The 24,772-nt window shown below is 39.6% G+C and overlaps 1 protein-coding gene across 2 annotated transcripts in view; it reads left to right on the top strand.

The window, feature by feature from the left end:
- Positions 1-15,935: 15,935 nt before the first annotated feature.
- ANK3 (ankyrin 3) overlaps positions 15,936-24,772 on the top strand; it is a 275,643-nt gene continuing 266,806 nt past the window's right edge. The window contains exon 1 of one of the 2 annotated variants that reach the window (XM_036769578.1): positions 15,936-16,193. In XM_036769578.1, the coding sequence (XP_036625473.1) occupies positions 16,158-16,193 (36 nt within the window). In that variant the 5' untranslated portion in view covers positions 15,936-16,157. The remainder of the gene's footprint in view (positions 16,194-24,772) is intronic. The other variant, XM_036769579.1, reaches the window with a different exon arrangement.

Genomic DNA, 24,772 nt, shown 5'->3' with positions numbered 1-24,772 from the left:
GTATGTTTTAAAGCAAAGATTGATAGCATTTGGAGTATGTTGTGGAAAAGTCACATTGTAGCTGCCTGTGAATTCACCCTCTGGGGGAATAAAAATTCTACTTTCCTTATGCCCTTTGGACCATAAACTTTGACCTTCTGAGGTGGTACCCAGTGCTGTTTCAAGGATCCTCAGTACCTGGGACAACCAAATGCCAGTGCGTCTCACTCATCTACTAGGTCCAAGGACAGAGCAGGCACAAGAGTGGCGTCTTTGTTAAGAACTTCTGGAAATTATTGCTCTGAGATCTGGCATTTTTTCACAGAAATTCCCAGAACTCAAAGACTTCTGAGTAATGTCTGAATCACAGAGTCAAGTGTCTAATACTGGATAAGCAGCAAGTCAACATAGCGTGATTTTACTGCATTTTATCCATCAACCTTTGAAATAGCTTCTTCACTTTCTTAATGTGCTGACAGTTTATACAGAACCAGGAGGGGAAAATGCTGACTTCATCAGTTATTACCAGTTTATCTTCCCTGGGAGGAAGATGCCAACTAATAAGATCTCTCTCTCTCTCTCTCTCTCTCTCTCTCATACTTCCCCCCCACACTCAGAATTAGGTAGTTACTACAGGCAATGGGGATAGTTAATTTATTTATATTCCAAGACCAAAGAGGTGTTGCACAAGTGAGGTGCTATGGTGGGGAGAGAACCAGACTCAGGGAGTTAGGAGAGCCAGGATCTAAGCCTGGCCTCTGCCACTTGGTGGTCTGTGTGAGTTTGGGCAAGTGGCACAATCTCTCTGGACTCCAATCTCTTTTGTCAAATGAGGACTGATCTCTAGAGTCCATTCCCATCCCAAGATTCTGCCACTTTCTAGACAGAAGTGGAACATTAAATGCTGTCTAAATCTCATCTGATAACTGTAGTGTAATCTGGAAAGCTTCAGATCACCACTCTTGGAAAATTTAGACCAGAAAATCAAAGGAACATTTGTTAAGCACCTATGCCAGGCACTGTCCAAGGTGCTGAGGATGCAGAGAAAATGCAAAACCAATCCCTGCCCTCAGGGAGTAGATAAGCAGGCCCATAGGTATAGACCAGAAACAGACAAAGCATATAAGAAGTTGAGAAGCCTTGGGAGTGGTGAGGGGTGGGCAGGGCAGGCTGGGGCAGGGCAGACACCAAGTCTTGTAACATTTATGTCCTCCCCTCTGTTGAGAACGTAGGACATTCTCAATAAACACTTACTGTTTGATAATTTCTGATAACAATTTAAAGGCTGTAATCTCTTTATACATGTGATCTCATTGATTTTTCTCAACAACCCAGTTAGGGAGGGAGTATAGGATTTGGAGGTGCCGGAGAGTTTTTGTTTGTTTTAACTGACCCTGTTTTTCATTAGTATAAAGGAGCTCCTCCTCTCAGCACAAATCACAATGTCCTCTGCACCTGATTGCTTTAGAGACAAGCCTGGAGCACTGAGAGATAAAGCAACTGGCTCAGGGTCGCACAGAGACAGGACTTGAACCCAGGTCTTCCTGCCTCTGAGAATAATTCTCTCCTGTGACATGGAGCCTCTCAAGTCACTATTCCCATTTTACAGACAAAGAAACTGAGGCTCAGAGAGATGGTGATTTGCCAAGAGACTCACAGCCAGTAATGGTCTCTCTCCATTACGTTGCATTGCCACCTTAATTGAATACAAATAACTTTCTTGTCATTCATGCAAAATATGATTGGGTACCAGTGTCCTTTTTGTTGTGGTTGTTATTGCTCAGTCTTTATCAATTGTGTCTGACTCTTCATGACTCCACTTGGGATTTTCTTGGCAAAGATATTTGAGTGGTTTGCCATTTCTTTCTCTAGCTCATTTTACAGATGAGGACATTGAGGCAACCAGGGTTAAGTGACTTTCCCAGGGTTGCACAGCTAGTAAGTGTCTGAGGCCAGATTTGAACTCAGGAAGAGGAATATTCCTTACTCCAAGCCTGGCACTCTATCCACTGCACCATCTAACTGGCCCAATGTATTGAATGACCAGCTATGGATAAACAGACAGCTGCATTTAACTGTCTACAGAATTTCAAGGTGCCCTATTCTCCATTCTCAGTTGTTATTTCAGCAATCAAATGATCTTTCCTTTCTGTTCAATCATCTTCTTTCTACTCATATTATCTTTAAATGATCTTTCTGCTCAATTCACCCATGTGCTGTTTTTGTTTCAGTTGCATATTTCCTTCAAGCCAATATTCAACAAGCCTCCATCTGGTTTTAGGGATAAAGAAATGAGCAGAGGAACATTCCTTCAGTCTTTATAAAAAAAAAATAATCCCATCTCTCCCTCAAATCACTCCTGCGAGCACAGGAATTTTCCCCCATCTCTGCTAATGGACGGCATCCCAAATCCTCTCTTCTTCCCTAGCCAGAAAGAGATTAAAGGTATTTGAGATACAGGATGAAATTATTAGATGAACTCTCATCCTCTCAAATTAAATCTCTGATGTAATCTAATGCCTTCTGTAAAATATTGCAGAAAATATTGCATTCTATGCCTCTCTTCATCTTCTAATTTCGATACAGAAGAAATGGGAACAATAGAAAAATATAAAGATATTCCTTTTACACCCACCCACATTTCTTTATAGACAAATAGAGAAATCAGTTTGCTTTGTATTTTTTTAAATTTTGGAGCTATATTAAAACCGAGATAACATGCACAAAGCATTTGTAAACATAAAGGGCTAGACAAGTGTTAGTTATTATTTTTCATTAATGTCCTAAAGCATAGGGTCACAGAATTGAAGGGACCTCAGTGGCCATATAGCCCAACCCCCACCTGAAAGGAATCTCCACTGTACCATCTTTAGGCCTTGATGAGACCTATAATATAATTGACAGGTGGTTATCCAACCTCTGTTTGAAGACCTCTAAGGAGAAGGAACCTCCCACCACTCAAGGCAACCCATTCCAGAACTCTAATTAGCAGTAAAGTTTTCCTGATATCAAGTTTCTTTGCCTCTGATTCTGTTCCCCCTACTTCACCATGGCCATCTAAAACAAGACCAATGCTTCTTCCACGTGAAAGCCTTTTAGACACTTGAAGACCTCTCTCCCAATCATGTCCTCCTGTCTTCTCTTCTCCAAGGAAAGTACTTCTAGCTCCTTCAGTGAATCTTTACCATCCTGGTGGCCCTCCCCTGGATATTCCCTAGATTATCAGTACCGTTCTTAAATGTGGCACTCAGAATTGAGCCTACTACTCCAAACTCCATACTGCTGCCATTACAACTTGGGTTGGCCTCCCCTCCCCCCCCAACCTGTCACCCCTGTCCCCCTGCTTTCAACTTTATTTTGTGTGTTGTCTCTCTCTATTAAATTGTAAACTGCTTGAGTAGAGGGACTATCTATCTTTTTTTATTTGTATCCCCAGTACTTATCAAAGTGCTTAGCACATAGTAGGAGCTTAATAAATGCTTAATGATTAATTTATTGAATTGGTCTAACCAGAGCAGAGAACATTATCACTTCCCTGTTGTTGAAAGTTACACCTTTCTTAATGTAGTCCATGATCTAATGTCTTATTGTGATATGGAGGTGGACTTTGGGCTTAGTGATAGACAGTATCATCTAAGGTCAGAGAGACAAGTCACCAGAGGCTGGTCCACTAGACCGTGATTTCTTTTGGACACAGTAACCTGACCAGAGAGGTCGCAGTCTATGATGAAGCAAAGAATGCCAAAGATTACCAAATCATTCATTCTCGCACTTTTCAAGTGTTGAAATAACTGTCCTTAATGTGAAAAGTAATCCTCACTAGCAAAGAGCCCACATTCCATTATATGTTAGTATCAAAAATGGTAAATGTGGCATAGAGCATAGAGAAGAGACCTAAAGCCTGTGAAGATGGGGCTTCAAGTACAGTCCATTGTGAATTGTGTGACCCTGGGTAAGTCACTTCACTTAACAGTGCTCTGGGCACTCTCTAAAACTGAGTAAAAGAGAAAGCAGTGACCTCCATTGATAGCGCAAATCTTCCCCCTACAACAAGGAAATCAGAGATGCGAGTAAACAAAAGTTTAAGCCACATTTCCTTCCTTAGATTCGGATCATTTTTCCATATTCTAAATAAACACTGAGGTATTACACTGCCTTTTCCAATATTTCTGGATCTGGCAATTATCTCGTTGGTATTTCTGTAGGTCTTTGAGCTTACAAAGTGCCCTACATCCAATACCCCATCGGAATTTCACAACAGCTCTGGTAAGGAGACACTAAAGGCACTATTGGCCCCATTTCGCAAAGAAGGAAACTGAGACTCAGAGAAATGAAGTGACTTGCTAGGGTTGCATAGTTAGTAAGTCTCAAAGGCAAAATTTAAAGTTTGAGCTCTTCAATCCTAGCTTTCTTTCTACTGTACTACACTGCCTGTCTAGTAATGAGATTGCAAGGTCTATGGCCAGCATTCATTTAATTAAGCAGTCAAACATTAAGCATTTATTAAGTACCTGCTATGTGTTAGTTACTAGTTACATGCTGGGGATACAAAAGGGAATCAGTTCTTTCCTTCAAGGACCTTACATACTACCAGGGAAGACACAATACGTACAGCTCTAACTATTCTCTCTCTCTCTCTCTCTCTCTCTCTCTCTCTCTCTCTCTCTCTCTCTCTTCTCTCTCTCTCTTCTCTCTGTGTATATATATATATATATATATATATATATATATATAAATATATATATAATATATACACACACATATGTATATATGTATATATATATATGATATACACACATATATAATATATACACACACACATATACACACATATACACACACTATAGCATATACGATATATGGATATATGATGTACTATGTGTATATCTATACAATATATAGTAAATCTATATGGGATATACTATAGATATACTGAAGTGTATCATATATATATGCTTGGAGATATACATGGTGTGTCATATATTTATATATACGTTACACAGAGATATATACATACATATAATGAGAGCAAGGTACTGAGAGAGGGACACAGCAATAATACATAGTAGGGAAGGAGCTCAAGAAAGGCTTCATACAGAACATGGCATTTAGCATGAACTTTGAGAGAAATACCAGCCTTCTTTGTTGATTGCTTATTTTCATACTGATTTACTGAATCATCCTCTCTCTGTCTCCTGCACTCTCACAGTATTCTTCTTTTTACTTGGCCAATTTTTTCTCTAAGCACCCTTTTCTCTTTGGTTAAAGCCTCCCCAAATTCCATGCAGTATCTACTAAAAGAGTCATGTTTTCTGGATTCTTATTTAGAATTATTCTCCATGAAGAGAAATCATCTTTAAAAAATATGTTGTTTAGACTCAAGATGATTTTTCCAACCAAGATTTCTTAAGCTCAGGAGGTGAATAGAAATGACTCTCACTGCTGTCCAGAATGTAGTAAATAAACAAAGGCGATGATAGGAAATGTAGACCTTGCTTCCAATTTTTCATGCAAAGGGAAATCTGTCATCTGTAAATCAAACTGAGAGCAAGAGCATTGCAATTAGAGCTGAATAATCGTTGAAGGATTCCTGTAAACTGAACCCATTTTTTCTAACTCTCTGGATGTGTCAGATGTGAAAGGCATAAGATAAGGCAAACCCCTTGGGGACATTAATCTTTGACTGGCTGAACACAAATTAGAAAATGTACAAATGCTTGGATTCCGGCATTGATAAGGTTCCTTTTTGTCGATGTTGCATAAGCTGCCTTTTAGCTCCCATCATTCCAGGGCTTTAAAAAGAACTGATTTAAAAGCAAGCATGCTCGGGCCATGCATTTTTTCCACAAGTGAATGCCCTTTACCCCCAAAGGATGAGAACAGAACACAAGAACACAACCAGCATGTTGACATGTGCTGTTTGCCCGGTGGTTGCAGCCATCCATTCAGCTCCTGAGATGTTCTGGTATCAATTTTCTGGACACCTGCTTAGAGTAATGAATCAACTTCAATAACGTGGGAGTGTAAGCTCATCAACTTTGGAAGGTTCATTCTCAGGTTTCCAAGCCTGGCAGATAGCAGGGTCCAAGAATCTGGAATTGGAAGAGACCTCAGAGTCCATGAAGTCCAAGCCCCATCTGAGCAAGGATCCTCTCTATGTTGTGCCCAACTAATCATCACTCAGCCTTTGTTGGCAGGCCTCCATTGAGGGAGAACCTAACAATTTACAAGTCATCCAAATTGTCTTTTGAGTGACTCAGAGTTTTTTCAAAATCTTTCCGTAATACATCAAGACTTTTCTAGGCCTCCATTTCCATATTTTTTAAATGAGGCAGGCGTTGAGTTGAATGGTCTCTAAGACCTTTTGTACATTGAAAATCCCCCAGTTTGGTGACTTGAATTGGTTTGAATTGCATTGTCTTTGTTTCTAGTTGCAAGGGCATAACCTACTAATTGTGATGAATTAAGATAGAAAGGATAAGTTTAAGGAAGACCTACAGGAGATCACATGGATTCTTAGAACGTTGACTGTGTGCCAACCACTGTGCATTAAACCAGCCTAATATTTCTCTTTGTGTTCCTTGAATCCCATGTGGCCACTGGCAAGAGTAAAGCAATGGAAGATGACTGCAGACTGGGTACATTGTTAGGTCTATGCGTGTCACAGAGGAAAGTGGACTGACCATGGAATCTGACACCTCCTTCTGAAAGTTATTACCTTGGCAACCCTGGCCAATTACTTCACCTCTCTGACTCACTCTTATTTAAAATGAGGGCTTTGGGTAGGTTGGCCTCAGAATAACAAATCTGTGCTCCTTTGAATATGTATGTGTGTGTCACACACACATATACACACACACACACACACACACACACACACACACACATATATATATATATATATATATATATATATATATATATATATATACACACACATATAGAGGGAGAGAGAGAGGGAGAGAGAGAGGTCCAAGACTCTAAACTCTCTGTTCTTCAGTTTACCTTATTGTAAAATGAGATTGTGGGACCAAATGGCCTTTGAGGTTGCTTTCAACTCTGGATCTATGATGCTTTAAATAAAGAAATACAGGATTTTGCTTTCTGGGAGAAGCATAGATAGGACTGAAATAACCAATGACCCCTCCCCAAAAGACCTTCTGTTTAAAAAATAAAAATTTCCCTTCCTTCCATTCCAGCCACTAGAGAGGCATCTGGAGGTATTTTAGACCCAAATATCCTTTGTTAAGCTTTATTCCCCATGGAGGAAGAAAGGAAGGGAGCAAGGGAGGGAGGGAAAAAGGAAGGAAAGAAGGAAGGAAAGAAGGAAGGAAGGAAGGAAGGAAGGAAGGAAGGGAGGAAGGAAGGAAGGAAGGAAGGAAGGAAGGAAGGAAGAAAGGAAGGAAGGAAGGAAGGAAGGAGGGAGGGAGGAAAGAAGGCAGGATGTATTAAGCTCTTAGTTACTGTGCTAAATCCTAGACATATAAATACAAGGAAAAAGAAAGACAATCCCTGTCCCAAGAAGCTTACATTCAAATGTGGAAGCTGAAAGGGAAAGATGAAGGTATCTGAAGTCAAGAGCAGAGCCAGGAGGGGAATGAAAGCTGGCTGACTGAGGCCTCCTCCCTGGGGACCAGGGAGAATTCATCAATGGTAGGAAGGAGGGAGATCTGGAGTAAGCATATTCTAAGATAAGAATGCTTCAGAATCAGATTTTGAAGTCTAGGAATTCAGAAACAGGGCCTGGAGGGGAATGAAACAGGTTCCTTTGTGTTAATAAGATCAATAACCAGTTGTGATACTCAAGTGAACAAGAGTTTTGATGGAGGGTGGGCATGGGAATGAGAATTTATATTTACTTGAAAAATGTCTGGCTGGTAGTAGATACTCAAGAGTCATTTGTTGACTTAATTTTGATTTGATTAATTTAGGGCATGTGGGACATTTTCAAAGAGAAAAGGACTTTGTATGGCTATAGGCTCTAGGATGTTCTAGGCTATGGAGAGGAAGAAAGAAACAGAATTAGTGAAGGAAGAAGGTACAGTATGGTACAGTGGAGAGAGCTCTGAATTTGGTGTCAGAGAACCTGGACTCAGACCCCAATTCCAGTCATTAGGCTTGGGTGGGCCCAAGTTTCCCCATCTGTAAAAATGAGGTAATTGAACTCTGGTGTCTCTGCCCATTTGGATGCCATGATCGGAAGAACTCTGACCTTTCCATTTGGATTATGGATTATACTGGATATATAGATATAGATATAGATATAGATATATAGATATACAGATATATAGATATATGATTATACTCTGTCCTTTGAGAGTCTCCTGCTTAGCTCGGACTTTTGTTCTTTACTCCTACCCCCTTCCTCACTTTCTTCTTCATCAATGGATTCATATTCACTAAAGTTTTCCAGACTAGAGTGGGCAATGATTGGATGACAGTAGAACAAACTACCCCACTCCACCCCACCGTGAGAACCACAACTTGCTCCAAAGTCTCTCTTGTTTGTTACATCATTTTCCTTCTCCAAAGATCAATGAGCCCCATTTTTCCATGACTTGCTGTGAATAATGTCTGTCTTAGGAACATGGAAAGAAACAAGGGGAGGGGGAGGGGGAGGTGAACAAGGAGACAGAGGAAAACAAGCTATCTATCACATTAAGCTTTCAAATATCTTATATAGCCATGATTTTGTAGAGTCATGATTTTTCATGTTTAATTTTGACAATTCCATCCACTCCCGTGGTTCCAATGCTCCCTGCTATGCAAAAGATTCTCAAATCTTTATTGCTAGCCGTGACTTCTTCCCTGATTTATGCATCTACATTTTCAGTTATCTGTCGGTTCAGTCTGTCTGCTGCGCCCAATACCCCCAAACTCCTTCCCTTTTCAAAAAGAAATTTGTTTCGAAAGCACACCAGAACAAACAAAACCTCAGTCCTTTCTCCCAATTCCCCTGTTTCTGTTGATGGTGCCACTAATCCCCCCAAACATACAGGATCAAAAGCTCAGAGTCAAATAATCTAATTCCATTCAATGCGGTAAGCACTTATGAAGTGCCTGCCATGTGCCAAGCTTTGTGCTATGCTGCAAAGACAAAAACAATAGTGACTACCCTCAGGAAGCTTATATTCTACTAAGGTATATGCATACAGATAAGTAAATAGATGATTTATGCAAAATAAACACTAAATCCAAAATAAATACTAAATATTAAATACATGATCTATGCAAAATAAATACTAAATCCAAAGTAAGTACTAAATATTAAATACATGATCTATGCAAAATAAACACTAAATCTAAAATAAATACTAAATATTAAATACATGATATATACAAAATAAACACTAAATCCAAAATAAATACTAAATATTAAATACGTGATATATACAAAATAAACCCTAAATCCAAAATAAATACTAAATATTAAATACATGATCTATGCAAAATAAACACCAAATCCAAAATAAATACTAAATATTAAATACATGATATATACAAAATAAACACTAAATCCAAAATAAATACTAAATATTAAATACATTATCTATGCAAAATAAACCCTAAATCCAAAATAAATACTAAATATTAAATACATTATATATGCAAAATAAATACTAAATTATATAGAAGCACTAACAACTGGGAAGATTGATAAGTCAATCAATTAACAATATATTTATTCAATGCTACTGCAGATAGATACTAAGGATCCAAAGACAAAAATGAAACAGTCCTTGTCCTTGAGGAGCTTACATTCTATAGAAATAGACACTATATGTAAGTATATGTAGAATGCAAATAAATGTATTATAAATCACAGGATAATATGTCAGGGGAGGCACTATGGTGCTGTCTTTTGCCTCTTTTTATATCCTCAGGATGTAGCAAAGTGCCTGGCACATAGTAGGGGCTTAATAAACGTTGATTGATTTGTACAACCACGTAGACTGAGTTGGTCCTTGATGGAAATAGGAGGTTCTGGGAGGCAGAGTTGAGGAGGAAGTGCATTCCAGACACAGGGACAGCTTATGCAAAGGCACTGAGCTGAGAGGTGGAGCATCGGCAAGGAGGTTAGTTTATCTAGGCTATAGAGTGCACACAAGGGAATAATTTCTAATAGACCTTGGAAGGGAGGTTGGAGCCAGATGTGAAGGGCTTTACACACCAAAGAGAAGACTCTCCATTTGCTGCCAGGGGTGATAGGGAGCTGTGGGAGTTTATGGGGCCGGGGAGTGACACAGCCATGCCTGAGCTTCAGGAAAATCCTTTTGCCAGCTGGGTGGAAGGTGTATTGGAGAGAGCAGGAGCAATCAGGTCCTGGTTTTTCCAATGGTCCAAGTGAGAAATAATAAGAATCTGAACTAGGGTGATCCTGAAAGGTGTCTTGTAGGATTGAGCTCACTCTTCAGCCCCGTGGGATTTGGCTTGAGCTCCTTTGAAGGGAGCTGAGGTCCCAAGTCACAGAGACAGAGGAAAAGGATTCCAAGGATTGGCATGGAAACAGGAGATGGGGTGTTATATACAGAACAGAGTGAATGAGCCAGTTTACTTAACCTAGAGTGCAGGAGGGAGCATAATGGGTCTTCAATTATAGGTTGGAGCCCAAATGCTAATTGGTTAGATATGGAATGTATGTGAGAGTGAATCCAAGATTGTGAACCTGGGTAACCAGAAGAAAGATGTTTTCTTAGAGAGAAATAGAAAAAAGTCAGAAGGCTGCTAGGATCACAGGCTTAGAATGGAAACGGACCTTAGGAGCCAACTAATTCACCTCCCCCCCATTTTACAGATGAGGAACCTGGGGCCCAAGGCAGGGAAATCATATGCCTACAGTCACACAACTAGTTGTCACCAGGCTGGGGCCTAAATCTGGAGCTTCTGCCACCTGGTCCATTGCTGGGAAGAGCAATGGACTTCTTTAGGCTGCCCCTCCAGCCCCAGGTTACACTGAGGCTCAGTAAGTATATACCAGTCAGGTTTTGAATTCAGAACATCTCAACTCCGAGGCTGGCATCATCAATCCACGCTTCCTTGTTGCCTCTCTATTAAAATAATTAAAATATATTAAACATATTAAATATTTTCATTATAATAAATTAATAAAATATATTAGAATAAAAACAAAAGAGATAGGAATGGGGACAAGACCTGTGGTTTCATTAACATAAAGAATGCCCTAGTGAGACAATTTTATCTACCAATGCAGGTTGGCACCTTTTCTGTAACTTATAGCCTTAGAGAATTGTAAAATATACTGAATATAGAGGACTTGCTATTCTAAATCTCTTCATTACTGTGATGGATTATTCAGAGTACTAACCTAGGAGCCAGAAGAGCTGAGTTCTAGTCCTAGATGTGCCACTGGTGAGCTGTGGGGTGCTGGCCAAGTCAGGTCCCCTGGTGCCTGATTTTTATGTGTCAAATGAGGGGGATGGGCTAGGTAGTAAGATTCCTCCCAGCTCTAACATTTTGTGACTTGAATCCTTATATTGCTTTCCATGAATCTGAATTTCAACAGGTTTATTGAAAACAACCCTTAGTACAGTGCCTGGCACATAGTAGGCATACGATAAATGTTTATTGACTGACAGAACAAGACATGAGTAACATAAAGTTAAATCTGTAGATATTATTTTGGATAGCCATTTAACATTTTTCTCATAACAATCCCATTAGATCACACCAGGCCAAACCTTATTAAGTTTCACCTGTCAATTGATCAGCAAGCATTTATTAAGCACCTATTATATGCCAAGCCTATGCAAAGCACTGTTCATACAAAAGCAAGCAATTATTAATTGCCTACTGAGTGCCAAGAACTCTTCCAGGTGGCAGGAATAAAAAAAGTAAATCAATAATTAGGTATTTATTAAGTGCCTACTGTGTGCCAAGAACTGTGCTCAGCACCAAGGATACAAATGCAAAAGTAAAATGAGTCCTTCCCTCAAGGAGTTTCTACTCACCTGGGTTAGATTTGGTGAATAATGGATGGCTTTCTGGGTGCTACTTGTCATTTCAGATATTGAGCCAAAACAGACCAAAACTCAATTCAGCAAACATTTATTAAGCACTTACAGTTTGCCAGGTCCTATGCTAAGTGCTGGGGATTCAAAGAAAAAGTAAAACAGTCCGTACCCTCAAGATACTTACAATCTACTAGAGATAACATGTATAAGGTCATTGGTGGGGTAAAGGGGAGAATTGAGTAATATAGCCATCAGGAAAATGCTTCCTGTAGAAGGAGATACTTGAGCTGAATTCTGAAGCACCAGGGGTTCAGTTTCAGGGTGTGGGGTCAGCTCTGCATCTCCCTTTGCAACTGTGGTGACCATGAGATGAGATATGATGCTTTGGGAGACACCTCGTCCTGAGCGGGGAGTGGGTTGAAAGGCACAATTATTGGGCTCATTGTCCTTCACGTTGAAGATAATTGTAGGGCATATCCCCCTAAGAGCTCCAGGGAAAAGGGGAACTAATTGGGATTCTTTATGCTGAGAAAGACAAGACTGGGAGGTGAGTCAGTGACCGTCTCCCATCTCTGCGATGAAATAACCAGCTGGTCTCTCTTCCCACTGAAGACAGAAAATTAAGAAATTGCTACTTGAAGATTTTAAGGACTGAAAGAGTCTGTGATTCCATCAATGTGGGGATTTCCTTCCCTGTTGCTGGTCTTATTTCTCCCATGCCTGCTAAAGTGGTCTTGAAGAATATCTGCATCCGGGGGGAAAAAAAGAAATCGATGCCCTTGTCACCAACATAGAAAATGAACTTCTCCAAGCATACTGAGGCTGAACCTCATGCAACAGGCATTCCGTTGATCACAGACCTGAATTCAAAGCCTTCCCAGTTCGGTAGGGCCTGCTGCCACTTGTGCACCATTGACCTAACCCTGAAGAGCCCAGGGCCATCTCCTTGATACAGAAAGGCATCCAGATAGGATGAAAGCATAGTGGATTGAGCGTTGGACTAAAAGCTGGACAGGCTTGGGTTCAGGTCTCACCTGTGACACTTAGGACCCGTGTAACCTTCAGCGTCACATCCCCCTGAGTCTGTTTCTTGATTTCTAAAATAAAGAAAGTGAAATAGATGGAAACTAAGGGCCCTTGCAGCTCTGAGAGGATCCCAAAAGTCTGTGAATCAAGGCATAGCTGGGACATGAGGAGCAAAGGGGGCGGAATCTCACTTGACAGGACAAAGATATTGACGTTCTCCCCTTATTTCATCGGCTCCTCACGACAACCCTGCGAGGTCGGTGCTATTATCATTTATTTTATAGATGGGGGAAAGCCCTGAACCTGGAATCACAAAACCAGATCACAAATTCTGCTTCTTCCGTTTAACTGCCTACATTGTTGTCGTTGGGTCATTTCAGTCGTGTCCGACTTTTCATGACCCCATTTGGGGTTTTCTCGGCAGAGATCCCGGAGCGGTTTGCCATTTCCTTCTCCGGCTCATTTTACAGATGAGGAAACTGAGGCAAACAGTTTAATGACTTGCCCAGGGTCACACATCTACTACGTGTCTGAAGCCATATTTGAACTTATGAAGACGAGTGTTCCTGACTCCAGGCCTGGCACTTTACCTACTGTGCCCCAGCTGTCTGCACGTACTTGGCCAAATCACTTAACTTCTCTTCGCCTCAGTTCCCTAATGTGTGAAACGAGGGGGTTGGACTGGAAGCCTTTTCTAGGCTTTTCCAGCTCCGAGCTATGATCATAGAACACTTTAATGCTCAGAATTGCCCAGGATAAGGTAGCTGATAAATGTCACTGTCAGGAGTCAGAACCAGCTCGTCCAAAAATCAAGTCTGGCCCTCTCTGCACCGTCCCAACAGCTCCCTCTGTTTCACAGGGAAAGAAAGTGAGGCTCAGAAACCACTGTTTGGGCTGTGGTCATTAGCTGGTAAGTTCAGAGACCCAGACTGGAACCCAGGCTCCTCCTGAATCCCTTTCCCGCACTGGGAGCAGACCTCAATTTGATCGAGATAGAAACTCCCAATGAAGAATCTCCTTCTACGATTGCCAATGGGCACCTCCTCAGCTGATCGTCCTAAAGAGTTGCCTAGAAATGAGAAATGGAGTGATTTGCTCAGGGTCACACAGCCAATAGGTGTCATAGGTGAGATGTGAACCCAAAAGCAGCTAGGTGGTGCCATAGTGCATAGAGCGCCAGCCCTGGAGTGGGGAAGAACTGAGTTCAAATCTGGCTTCAGACACTTACTAGCTGTGTGATCCTGGGCAAGTCACTTAAACCTGTTGGCCTCAGTTTCCTCATCTGTAAAATGAGCTGAAGAAGGAAATAGCAAACCATTCCAGGATCTTTGCCAAGAAAAGCCCGTGGACAGTCCATGAGGAGTTGGACACGACTGACCAACAACAAACCCAGCTCTTCCCAACTCTGATGGTCTGTCCTCTATAACACAGCCGCCTCTTAGGAATGATAATAATGTACACAACTGTGCCTGATGTATAGTAAGTGCTTAACAAATTTTAATTCATTCTATCCATCAACATTAATATAACTAATATAATATATTAATCATATATATGTATAAATATATTAAATTAGTACATAACATAATAATATATCTTACAATTCGGATTCAATTAAATTAAACTCTAGACAAATCTATAAGAAAGTTATTACATTTGGTGGGTATGTGGAAATGATTTCTTTTTTGTATAGATATGTGAACCTTCTGTTGGGCCACATTGAAAAAGGTGGACTAAAGATAGAGAGCGCTGTCAGACTGCTGGGGCCTTGAAGAGGCTGCTGGGTTTGGCATCTGAATACCTAGATTAAAATCCTGGCTCTACCACAACTCAGCGGGTGACATTGGGCGAGTCTTTTAAACTCCCTGGACCTCAGTTTCCCTAACTGCAAAATAAGGGGGGGGTGTGGACTAGATAGTTTCTGAGGTCCTTTCCAGCTATAATCTATGAGCCTTGGCCAGGGCAATGAGGCTGCCTGTTAGTGTAGACAACCATGCTAACTGGTGGTAGTAGATTCATTTTTGGGAAAAAAAACCAAAACATGTTTCATTGGGCCATCTCTAAGGCACATTCTCTCTTGAAATATCCAATGAGAATCCCAAGCACACACCATAATGCAACGTATCATATATATTCATATATCACAGGATTTTGCAGCTTCAGGGGACTTTGAATATCAATCCAATCCAACCCCTACGTCTTACAAATGAGAAAATAGTCTGGAAGAATTTAAATGATTTATTATGTGTCAGCAAGCTCCAGGGGTGGGCTTCTGCCCCAGCCTCATCTTTCCATGACATGAGATCGTTTGTTAGTGCCTTCTCCTCCTTAACTACTCTGTATTTATATAACACACACACACACACACACAAACACACACACACACACACACACACACACACACACACACACACACACATATACACACACATATACATTACATCCCAACTCCCTGATGGAATGTAAGCTCTCTGAGACCAATGTCTGTTTCCTTTTTTCATTGTATTTCTAATCCCAGCACTGTGCCTCACATAAAACAAATGATTAATAAATGTTTGTTGATCAATTGATCGACATCTCCACTGCTTCCTAGACCTGTTTCATCAACAAACCTAATTTAATTTTTTTAAATCTACCACTTAGTAGAAAGCAGGCAAGAAGGCTTTTCCAGATACCCCACGGATGAAATGGTGGCTTTGTTGCCCGCACAATGAATGTCAGAGCTGTGTGCCTGCAGTCCGGAGGCCAGAGCTGGCTGATAAGGGGAATGACAAAAGCTGGTTTCATGAGGGAGTCCATAGTGGGCTCCCTCAGCTGATGGCTCTGCTATTTTTGGCATTCCACATATCATGATTACATATACAGAGGGCGATTGGAGGCTACAAATATGGTAAGTCAGCACGGAATTCTGGGACACGCTGCATTATCGGTCGGGGCTCGTGGAACTTTTTTCAAGCCCTCTCCTATCTTTGCCGCTTTGGTCGTTAATGAAAGTCAGGCCAGCTAATGCTTCATTGCTGGTGGTGGAGGAGAGCAATTTAAAAAATAAAAGAAAAAGAAAAGGAAAGGAAAAAGAGAAAGCTTGACATTTCCCAGAGCCGATAGTATTTTTAGCCGTGATGCTGTGTCCAAAGTGTTAACTAATTGAGTGATCAGGTTTCAGAGTTGGCCACAGAAAGGATGGCAGTGGAAGACTTTGAGAGCTTCCCAGAACAAGTAAGCATTTGCAGCTTTTACAAGGAACCTAGTGTTGGCCAGAATCATGGGTTTGCCATGGGTGTCGGTAATGTAAAGAAATGGATTGTGTTTTTATGGAGGAAAGAAGCGTGTATGTGCTCGGAAATGATGGATGTGTTGGCATGGTGGCCAACATGGGAGTGGAGGGGGTGCAATTGATCGAGGCTGTCTTCCTCCGGCTCTTGGAGCCAGCCAGCTGTAGGTAGGTCTTGCCTGGACTATGGTTTGGTGTGTGCGATGCAGGGGGCCTGGTCTGGAGAGGATGCTTCATGAAATGCAGAAGGGATTTCTGTGGTGGTCAGGGGTGACTGTGGGCCTAATGCAGTGGGCATTCTTAAGCTCTGAAGATGGTGAGGGTTTAAGGCATTTCACTTATTCTCAAAAAAATACACTTTGGGGCTTTAAAAAACTTTTCCGGCAGGTACTTGGCAGAAATTTTTTGACTTATTAATTATAAAAAGAATGTTTTTGACAGTTGGAATAAAAAATGCCAAGCCAAAAATCTTTTATTTATTTCTTTTTAAAACATATAATTGGTTACTTGGAGGAAAAGAGAGAGGCAGATAATTTCATTTCTCTTTTTTAAAAAGACTTTCTCATAAGCAGTTGCAAATAATTGTATCTCATTTTGTTGTTTGGAGCAATCAGGTGAATAGTCTTTTTTTAAATGATGAGGGAAAGAGAACAGAAAATATTTGCTGCATGTTTATAAATATTCAAAATACTTCTGACTATAGGTAGCACATCAAAGGATATTTAGATTCTGGCCTATTTTCTGTACTCCTACTTATTTCCACTTTGTTTATTTCCAATCAATATCATCTTCTCGACCAATAAGAAATTTCACTCCCTGTCCATAATGGAGATTTCCAAGTTGCTTGCCTTCCAGGGGCTAGATTTCAAATCTGAGCATTGCCGTATGTGTGGATATGATTCTTTAAATTGTAATTCAAGTGCTAGTGACAGATAATGGCTCAAGAGAGTCAGCAAGCACATTTGGATTTTAGGATTGCCCAAGAGTTTTAGTGAGAGGTAGACAAACATGAAATTTAATGCTGTGAAATTATAGTGACCAACCTTGACCCCCAAGGATAAGATATGAAAATGCACCTTTCTCCCTTCTTTGCAGAGGTGGGGGACCATGAGAATGATACATATAATGCCAGATTTTGTTGATGTGTTAATTTTACTTCTTTTTCCTTTTTTTATTCTTAATTATAAGGAATGGTTCTCTGGGAGCAGAGGGGGAGGTATACACTGGGAAATATAATCTGTGAAAAAACAAAAGATATCAAAAATCATTTTAAATGTCATTTTTCAAAATTTGAAGTGTAATAGTATGAGTGGTACTTTAAAAGACTTAAATGCAAAAATTTATAATTTTGAACTGATTTTAAATCAGAGTCAGGAATCAGATTTAATCGATCCTTTCCTCTTACAAATGAACCACTCAGTGCTAAAAGATGAACTTTTCGTTAAGTACTTTTTTCCCCTTGGGGCCATGAGGACCTTTATGAAAGTCCTTTGGAATGGGAAGACCTCAGGACTAAGGAACTTTGGAAAAGTTCTCATGATTTGGGGCATGCTTGGTATGTCAGGAGCTAGGCTTTCCCCCAGATTAACTTTGAAATTTGCAATGAATGGATGGATATGGCTCATGTAGCTTCAGGCATCAGCAGAAATGATCTACTAGCAGAGCACAGTCCTTTTGAGAAAGAAATTCTTAAAATATGCTTTATGGCATCCTTTCCCTCTCCCTTCCTAAAAAAGGAACACATACATTAGAAATTAGGAGACTTACTGAAAGCTACCACTAGGTCTTTTTTCATTAGATGTGAAAATCTCGTAAATAGGTATTTTAAAGATGCCCTAATGGGATTTAGATTGGAGAGAAAAAAGCTTTTCTGGTACACTCATTTTGGGGCTGCTTTAAACAAATGGCAAATATCTCCCATCTTAGCTTGCATACCTGGAGGTGCACCACAATCTTCAGGAGGGAAATTCTTTTGGAGGTGCTAAAAGCCCTAAGTAGAAGACAAATTTCAGGGACCTGTCTGTTTTGTGGCTTGTGTCATGTCTACCGGGTGACTGGACAGCAAGCATCTGAGCTCAGGTCACGTGCCAAGGGTTGGCAGGCTTTGTAGGTATGCTTCCCAGAATGTTTCCTAAAGCGCCCACCCATTACAAATTGCCCATGAGCCTCGTCACTATGGGGTCATAGGTACCATTACTGGGCTGGGCTGGGCTGGGCTTAGTTTGAAATTGGGTGGTGATGTTTCTGGCTTCTGGTTTCATGTTGGGCTGGGGTGGAAGACTGAGCTATTCTCCCACATGAGCTGAGCTATGGAAAAAAGCCTGGCAAGAAGGGTACAGTAGATGATTTGGTTTTCATCCTTCTCTTCTAAGAGTTTTCATTTGGAGTTAGTTGTAGAAATTAGGGAATTATTTCTCTCTTTGTTTCTGTCTCTGTTTCTCTCTGTCTTTCTCTCTCTCCTCATGGTTAGGTCAGATTGGTCACTGGTCTATGACTAACAGGAGCAGCAATCTTTTTGTTTGTTTAAAAATGAAGATTTTTACTTCATAAGCCAATACTTTTTTGCCACACAAACCTATTGTGGTAAACAAGATGTTTTGGTTAACTCATTAAATTCAGAGTTATGTTTCCAGTGGAATATAGGTTGAAAAAAAATGAAGAATTTTCAGGATATATTGTCATTTTGGTAGACTAATTGGTCAAAGACAACTTTCAAAGTCTTACAGCATAAAGATTTATAAATAAATAAATGCCATGGGATTTTTGACCTGGAGTTTGTGGATAGACTTCAGTGGATCCCTGAATTTGAATGGAATAAAAAAAATTCACATTTTTATTTTTACTAATATCTAATTGAAATTCAGCATTTTCTTCAGATTATGAATATAGGCAAAAACAAACAAACATTATTCTGAGAAGAGGTCCATGGGCTCCACCACACTGCCAGAGGGGTCTATGATAGAAAAAAAAGTTAAGAACCTGTAATATTGGTAGTATATCATAATAATAATATTAAAATCTCAAACTACTATAATTTTCCTGTAGTATTTTTTCATTAAAACTTTTAAACAGCACGTGCTGTACAATAGTATAAACTCTGAAACAGAAACTCGTAATGTTACTCTTTTACCCCCTCATCTTCTGCCCCAGATGTTTCCAGTTGTTGGCTGGAAGAGAGCAGTGCCTTAGATCTGTTTTGAAATGATGGACCCATGAATGTATGTTCCTTAAATTGCTAGAAAATTATATTTTGCTTGGGGGAGGGCAGGAGGGGGAGGAAGTAGAGAATTAACAAGATAGGGCAAAATCATCATGGTGAAGTCACTTAAGGACAAACTAGAGAGAAAGCAAAGCAAGCTTCTTTTGTTGTTGTCAAGAAGATAAATATTCTTTCTTAGGAAGTGATAAGTTTTGATTATGTAATGATTGAGTAGGATTCTCCAGCTGGGTTGCTCAAACTGAGATCTGGCTAGTCTCTTAGACAAATGGAAGGTGTTGCATGTAAATTTCATGATAATCTCTACAGCCGATCACTCAACTTGAAACCCCATTTCTAGAGAAAAATGGCTTCAAATCTCTTAGCTTCTCAGGCAATGATGCTTTAAAACTACACAAAGTTTTCTTTATCATGGCCAAACATTAGGATGAACACCAATCTGCTACTGTGCTCCTACTAAAGCTATTATGGTCATTTTTAAAAGGGGAAGGTTGTAAAAACTTCCTATGATTAGAGCTGTCCCCAAATGGAAAGGTCTGCCTTAGGAGGCAGCAAGCTCCTTGGCTTCAGAGATATTCAGGAAGAGTCTGGCTGAGCCCCCAGTGGAGATGTTGGAAGCAAAACTCTCAGTCAGTTCGGGGATGTACTTGATGGTCAACGAAATCCCTTCGAGATCTGACTCCCTGGAATTCTGTGATTCTATCATTACAATATTGTTTTAGGTTATTTATTTTTCTTCCTCTTGGTTTGTTTTTTTTTCCCCAAACTTTCGACTTTACCAGTCTAGGGAATTCTCAGTTCCTGTAAATTAAGGGTAGCACAGTGCTAGGCATATAATAGACACTTAATAAGTGCTTGTTGGCAGCTGGTACATGGCAGAGGAATGACAAGTCTTCCTGACTCTGAAGTAAGCTCTCTATCCACTTAGCCAATGTTATTACCAAATAATACTAGCCCACGTAATATAGATGTAACAGTAGCTAGAGTTTGCATAGAGCGATTTGATGTTTGCAAAGCATTTCATGTATATTTTCTGATCTGATCCATGCAACAACTCAGGGAGCTATGAGCTATTGCTGTACCCGTTATACAGAAAGAAAACCTGAGGTGCAGAGAGGCTCTATGACCAGAGCATCAACAGAGCTATTAAGTGCCTGAGGCAGGATCCCATACTCTGTCCACTGAATATCCTTCAATTCATTTTCAATTAAATAAAAACATATTTCAAAACTACTAACTTAAGACCCTGGACTAGGTATACTCATATTCAGAAATTGGAAATTGGAATTTTGCTCTCACAAAATTAAAATTTCTCAACTTATATACAGGGTAGCAAATATTCTCATTGAAAGTTGTCACTGGCCAGTGGAGTGATTTATGAGAGCTGGTGATAAAAGGCAAGGGGTAGAGGGTGTGGCTGTGGAATAAATAGGCCTTCCTGCTTTCTTTACAGAGGTGGGAGACTATGGGTGTGGAATTTGGAAAATTTGGTCAACTTCACTCTCTGTTTTCGTTGTATTTGCTTTGAACTGCCTTTTTTAAAAAAAAAATTCTTGGTTTCAAGAGACAGCTTCCTGAGGAGGGGAAGGTGAAAGATGTATTTGGAAATAAAGGTGATGTAAAAGCCAAAGAGACCAATAAAAATATCTTTTAATAGGTTAAAAGAGGGGAAACTAGGTGGTGCAGTGGATAAATCACTGGCCGTGGAGTCAGGAGGACCTGAGTTCAAATCTGACCTTACACACTTAATATTTGCTAGCTGTGTGACCCTGGGCAAGTCACTTACCCCATCACAAAAAAAAGATGGAAAAAGTAGGTAGCACAAAAAACTTCCAGGCATTTTTGTATATATGTGTATGTTTTTGTAGATGTACGTGTGCTTATGTGTGTGTGTGTATGAGAGAGAGAGTGAGTGTTGAAATCTAACTCAGATGATCCAACAAACATATTTTTATCTTTACATTTGTGGATTTGGGGTCATCATGTTTTTCACTTGTAAAACAATTCCCTTTATGGAATAAAAAATACCTTGGATAAGGTTGCTTTTCTTAAGACTGGCACTTCTCCAGACTCTCTTGGTCCTCCTTCCTCTTCATTCTAGCATTAAGTATCTCAATGAAGTTTAAATATTTTTTGAAGCCGATAGGAAGGGGAGAAATACCTAACGGATTAGATCAAAAACCTGCTGGCCTTCATCCTTCAGTTATGCAGATTGTCTGATAATAGGGGTATTACAAGGAGGAAAAACTGGGCCCATTAAGTTACACTTTTCAAAGCCTGAATTATCACTACGTTGTCTCCAAGGCTAGAGAGTTCCTATTATACATCATTTCAATCCATTATATCCTGTCCTTCTAACAAGATTCACTTATAACTATTTAATGCTCTCCACTAGCGGTTGGACGTTTATTTTATTAGTGATTCTGCTAATTCAAAGAACTTTTAAACTATTGTTCTATAAACATTGTTAATCTCCTGAGAGCATCAATAAGGCTTTCTGAGTATTAAAAGAAAAAGAAATCAAAGGGCCATGGGAAGGTAAAATTAGAAAAGAGAAACACAAAAAATTAATCCACTTAATGTCAATTCCTGACTACTCTAATCAAATATAATATTACCTGCCATTTCTATCATTCTTTGAAATTTGCAAACCACGTTACCTATCTTATCTCATTTGGAAATGAAGGTGGAGTTATGGTAACAGGCAGCTGTCAGAACCATCATTTGGGGGATGGTTCCAAAACTGTCAATGACTTCAGAGGCCATCTAGAATCTGTCCCCTTCATTTTGCAAAAGAACAAACCAAGGCCCAGAGAATAAAAATGACTTTCCCAAGGTCACACAGGTAATAAGTAGCAGAGCCAACACTCTAATGTCTTTGCACATTTGTCAAAACCACCTTCTCTGCAGTATCACATGCCTCTGTGAAGATTCCTTCCCAGTGTCTCCTCCTGTGAGATATTGCTCTAAGGTCAAAGAAGAGGATTAACTGTGAAGGATGCCTCTTCTCATAGGATCTAATCTCCTTAGAAATGAGAGTATTTTAGACAAATGGGGAGAAATATAAATCTAGCTCTCATAACTTTAAATCTAAATGGATTAAACAATCCAATAAAATAAAAGAGAGTGCCAGATTGGATTAAAAAACAAAAACTCTACTATCTTTTGTGTGTAAGAAACACCCCTAAAAAGCAAAGACATATACAGAATACAAAAATGAGAAACTAGAATATAATTTTACTGGTGAATCCCAAAAATCAGGAATTGCAATCTTGTGATCAGAGCAAAATCAAATATTTACAATATAAATAGAGATAAGGCAAGTAAATTATACAGAAAAGAACCATAGAAAAGAAATAACAACCTTAAACTTATAAACTCCAAAAGCTTTAGCATTTAAATGAATAAAGGAAAATTAGCTGAATTTCAAGGATATATACACACAATACTAAGATAGTAGCTGTAGACTATAATGGCCCTCTCTCAGTTTTGAACAAATCTAACAGAAAAATAAACAAAAAGAAAAATCATAGAATTGAACAAATTGCCAGAGAAATTAGAACTAAAAGATATATAGTATCTTCTGAATTGAACTGTGAAAGAAAAAAGTATTTCTCCTCACCACATAAAACTTACAAAAATTGGCTGTGTATTAGGACACAGAGATATTGCCAATCAATGTAAAAAAAAGCAAAAATAACATATTTTATAGATATCATGAGATAGTAAAACTAGCAATCAGTTCAGAGAGCACAAGCGAAAGATACTGACCCAAATGGAGATTTAACAATGAAATCCTAAATCATGAGTGGACCTGAGAACAAATGATAGAAACTAATGATGTGAAAGAAAATTACAATGATGAAATGACAAAATGAGAATATTCTGTATGATATTTATATGATTGAGAGATAGTGATGGGTATTGAATAATACAAATTCAGATCAAGGATACTCAAGTTTGAGTCTTTCCTGTGAAACACACTAGATGGGTGATCCTGGGTCAGTTACTTTCAGGCTCAGACTACTAAGACTATAAATATAAATTGCAAGACAAATGCTGATCAGCTTTGTTAGAAAGAGTTTCAGCAGCAGTTAGCAAACCAATGAAATAACTGGATATATAATAATATGTGTGTATAGGTATACATATATGTATACATGTACACAAATATATCATAATGTCCTATGTATTATACACATAGATATACAGTTACTTCAGTTGCTAAGGGAACTGGACAAACAAGACTACTGTTTTTGTAGTGGATTAGGACAGTGGCTTTGGACTAAGGGGACCTGGGTTAGACCTTAGCTCCACTATGTTCTACCTGTGTGACTTTGGGCAGGCGACTTACTTCACCTGCCTTGGACTTGTTGGCAGCCTAGAGGGTCTCCGAGGGTTCCTCTCACTCTAGATCCTCTGGTTTTAATCCCTATGTGAGCAATCCGCTTCATTTCGTTGCATAAACACCAATTATACTGCTGATCTGGACAGATGTGGAGGAGAAATACACAGCTGGGTTACCTGCTGAGGTGGGGTGAGCAAGAGAGCCTGTTTGGACTGGTTTAAATCTAACATTCACCCCTGGGCGGGGCGGGGCGGGTCAGTGGTGGTGGAGGGCAGCTTTATCATGTTCATGTATAGAGGATGGCAGTTTGTTATGGACCATTACTTCTCACAAACACAATCATGTAGCTGTAGCTGCCCAAAGATTGATACACTGAAAAAAATTTTGATCTCTCCTGATAACAGGTCTTCCCTGGATAATTGTAAAACCTCATTCTCTAACCCTGCTGTGAAGTTCTAAGTCCAGGTTTGGCAGAAATAATATTCGGCTTCCTGTTTTTTGATCTCATTTTCTTGGTGTCTTGTTTTAATGTCATCTTCATTTCCAAATACATACTTCCCTTCTCTCCTCCCTAGCAAGCCATCCCTTGTAACAAAGATTTAAAAAGAAAAGAGGGGGAAAGAATCAGGTCAGCCAAAGTAGCCAATGCAATTGTGGAAGCCAGTACGTGCAACATTGCACACCAATAACCCCCTACTTCTGCAAGGCCTCGCTTGGGGGAGAGCCAGACAGACAGACAGACAGACAGAGTGGTATATATACACATATATACATATATGTACGTGTTTATAGGTATTTTATATATTTACCATGTGTGTATATGTACAATAAATATATGTGTCTGCATGTACATAAATGTACATATGTATGTATGCACTATCTATATTTTATACAGCAATATGTATGTAATCTGAATTTGTGTACATATGCCTGTGTCTGTATATACACACCTACATGTA

Source organism: Trichosurus vulpecula, chromosome 8 (genome assembly GCF_011100635.1).
Source record: "Trichosurus vulpecula isolate mTriVul1 chromosome 8, mTriVul1.pri, whole genome shotgun sequence".
NCBI classification, from domain to species: Eukaryota; Metazoa; Chordata; class Mammalia; order Diprotodontia; family Phalangeridae; genus Trichosurus; species Trichosurus vulpecula.
The sequence above is the reverse complement of the archived record's forward strand: the minus strand, read 5'-3'. Positions and strand labels throughout refer to the sequence as shown.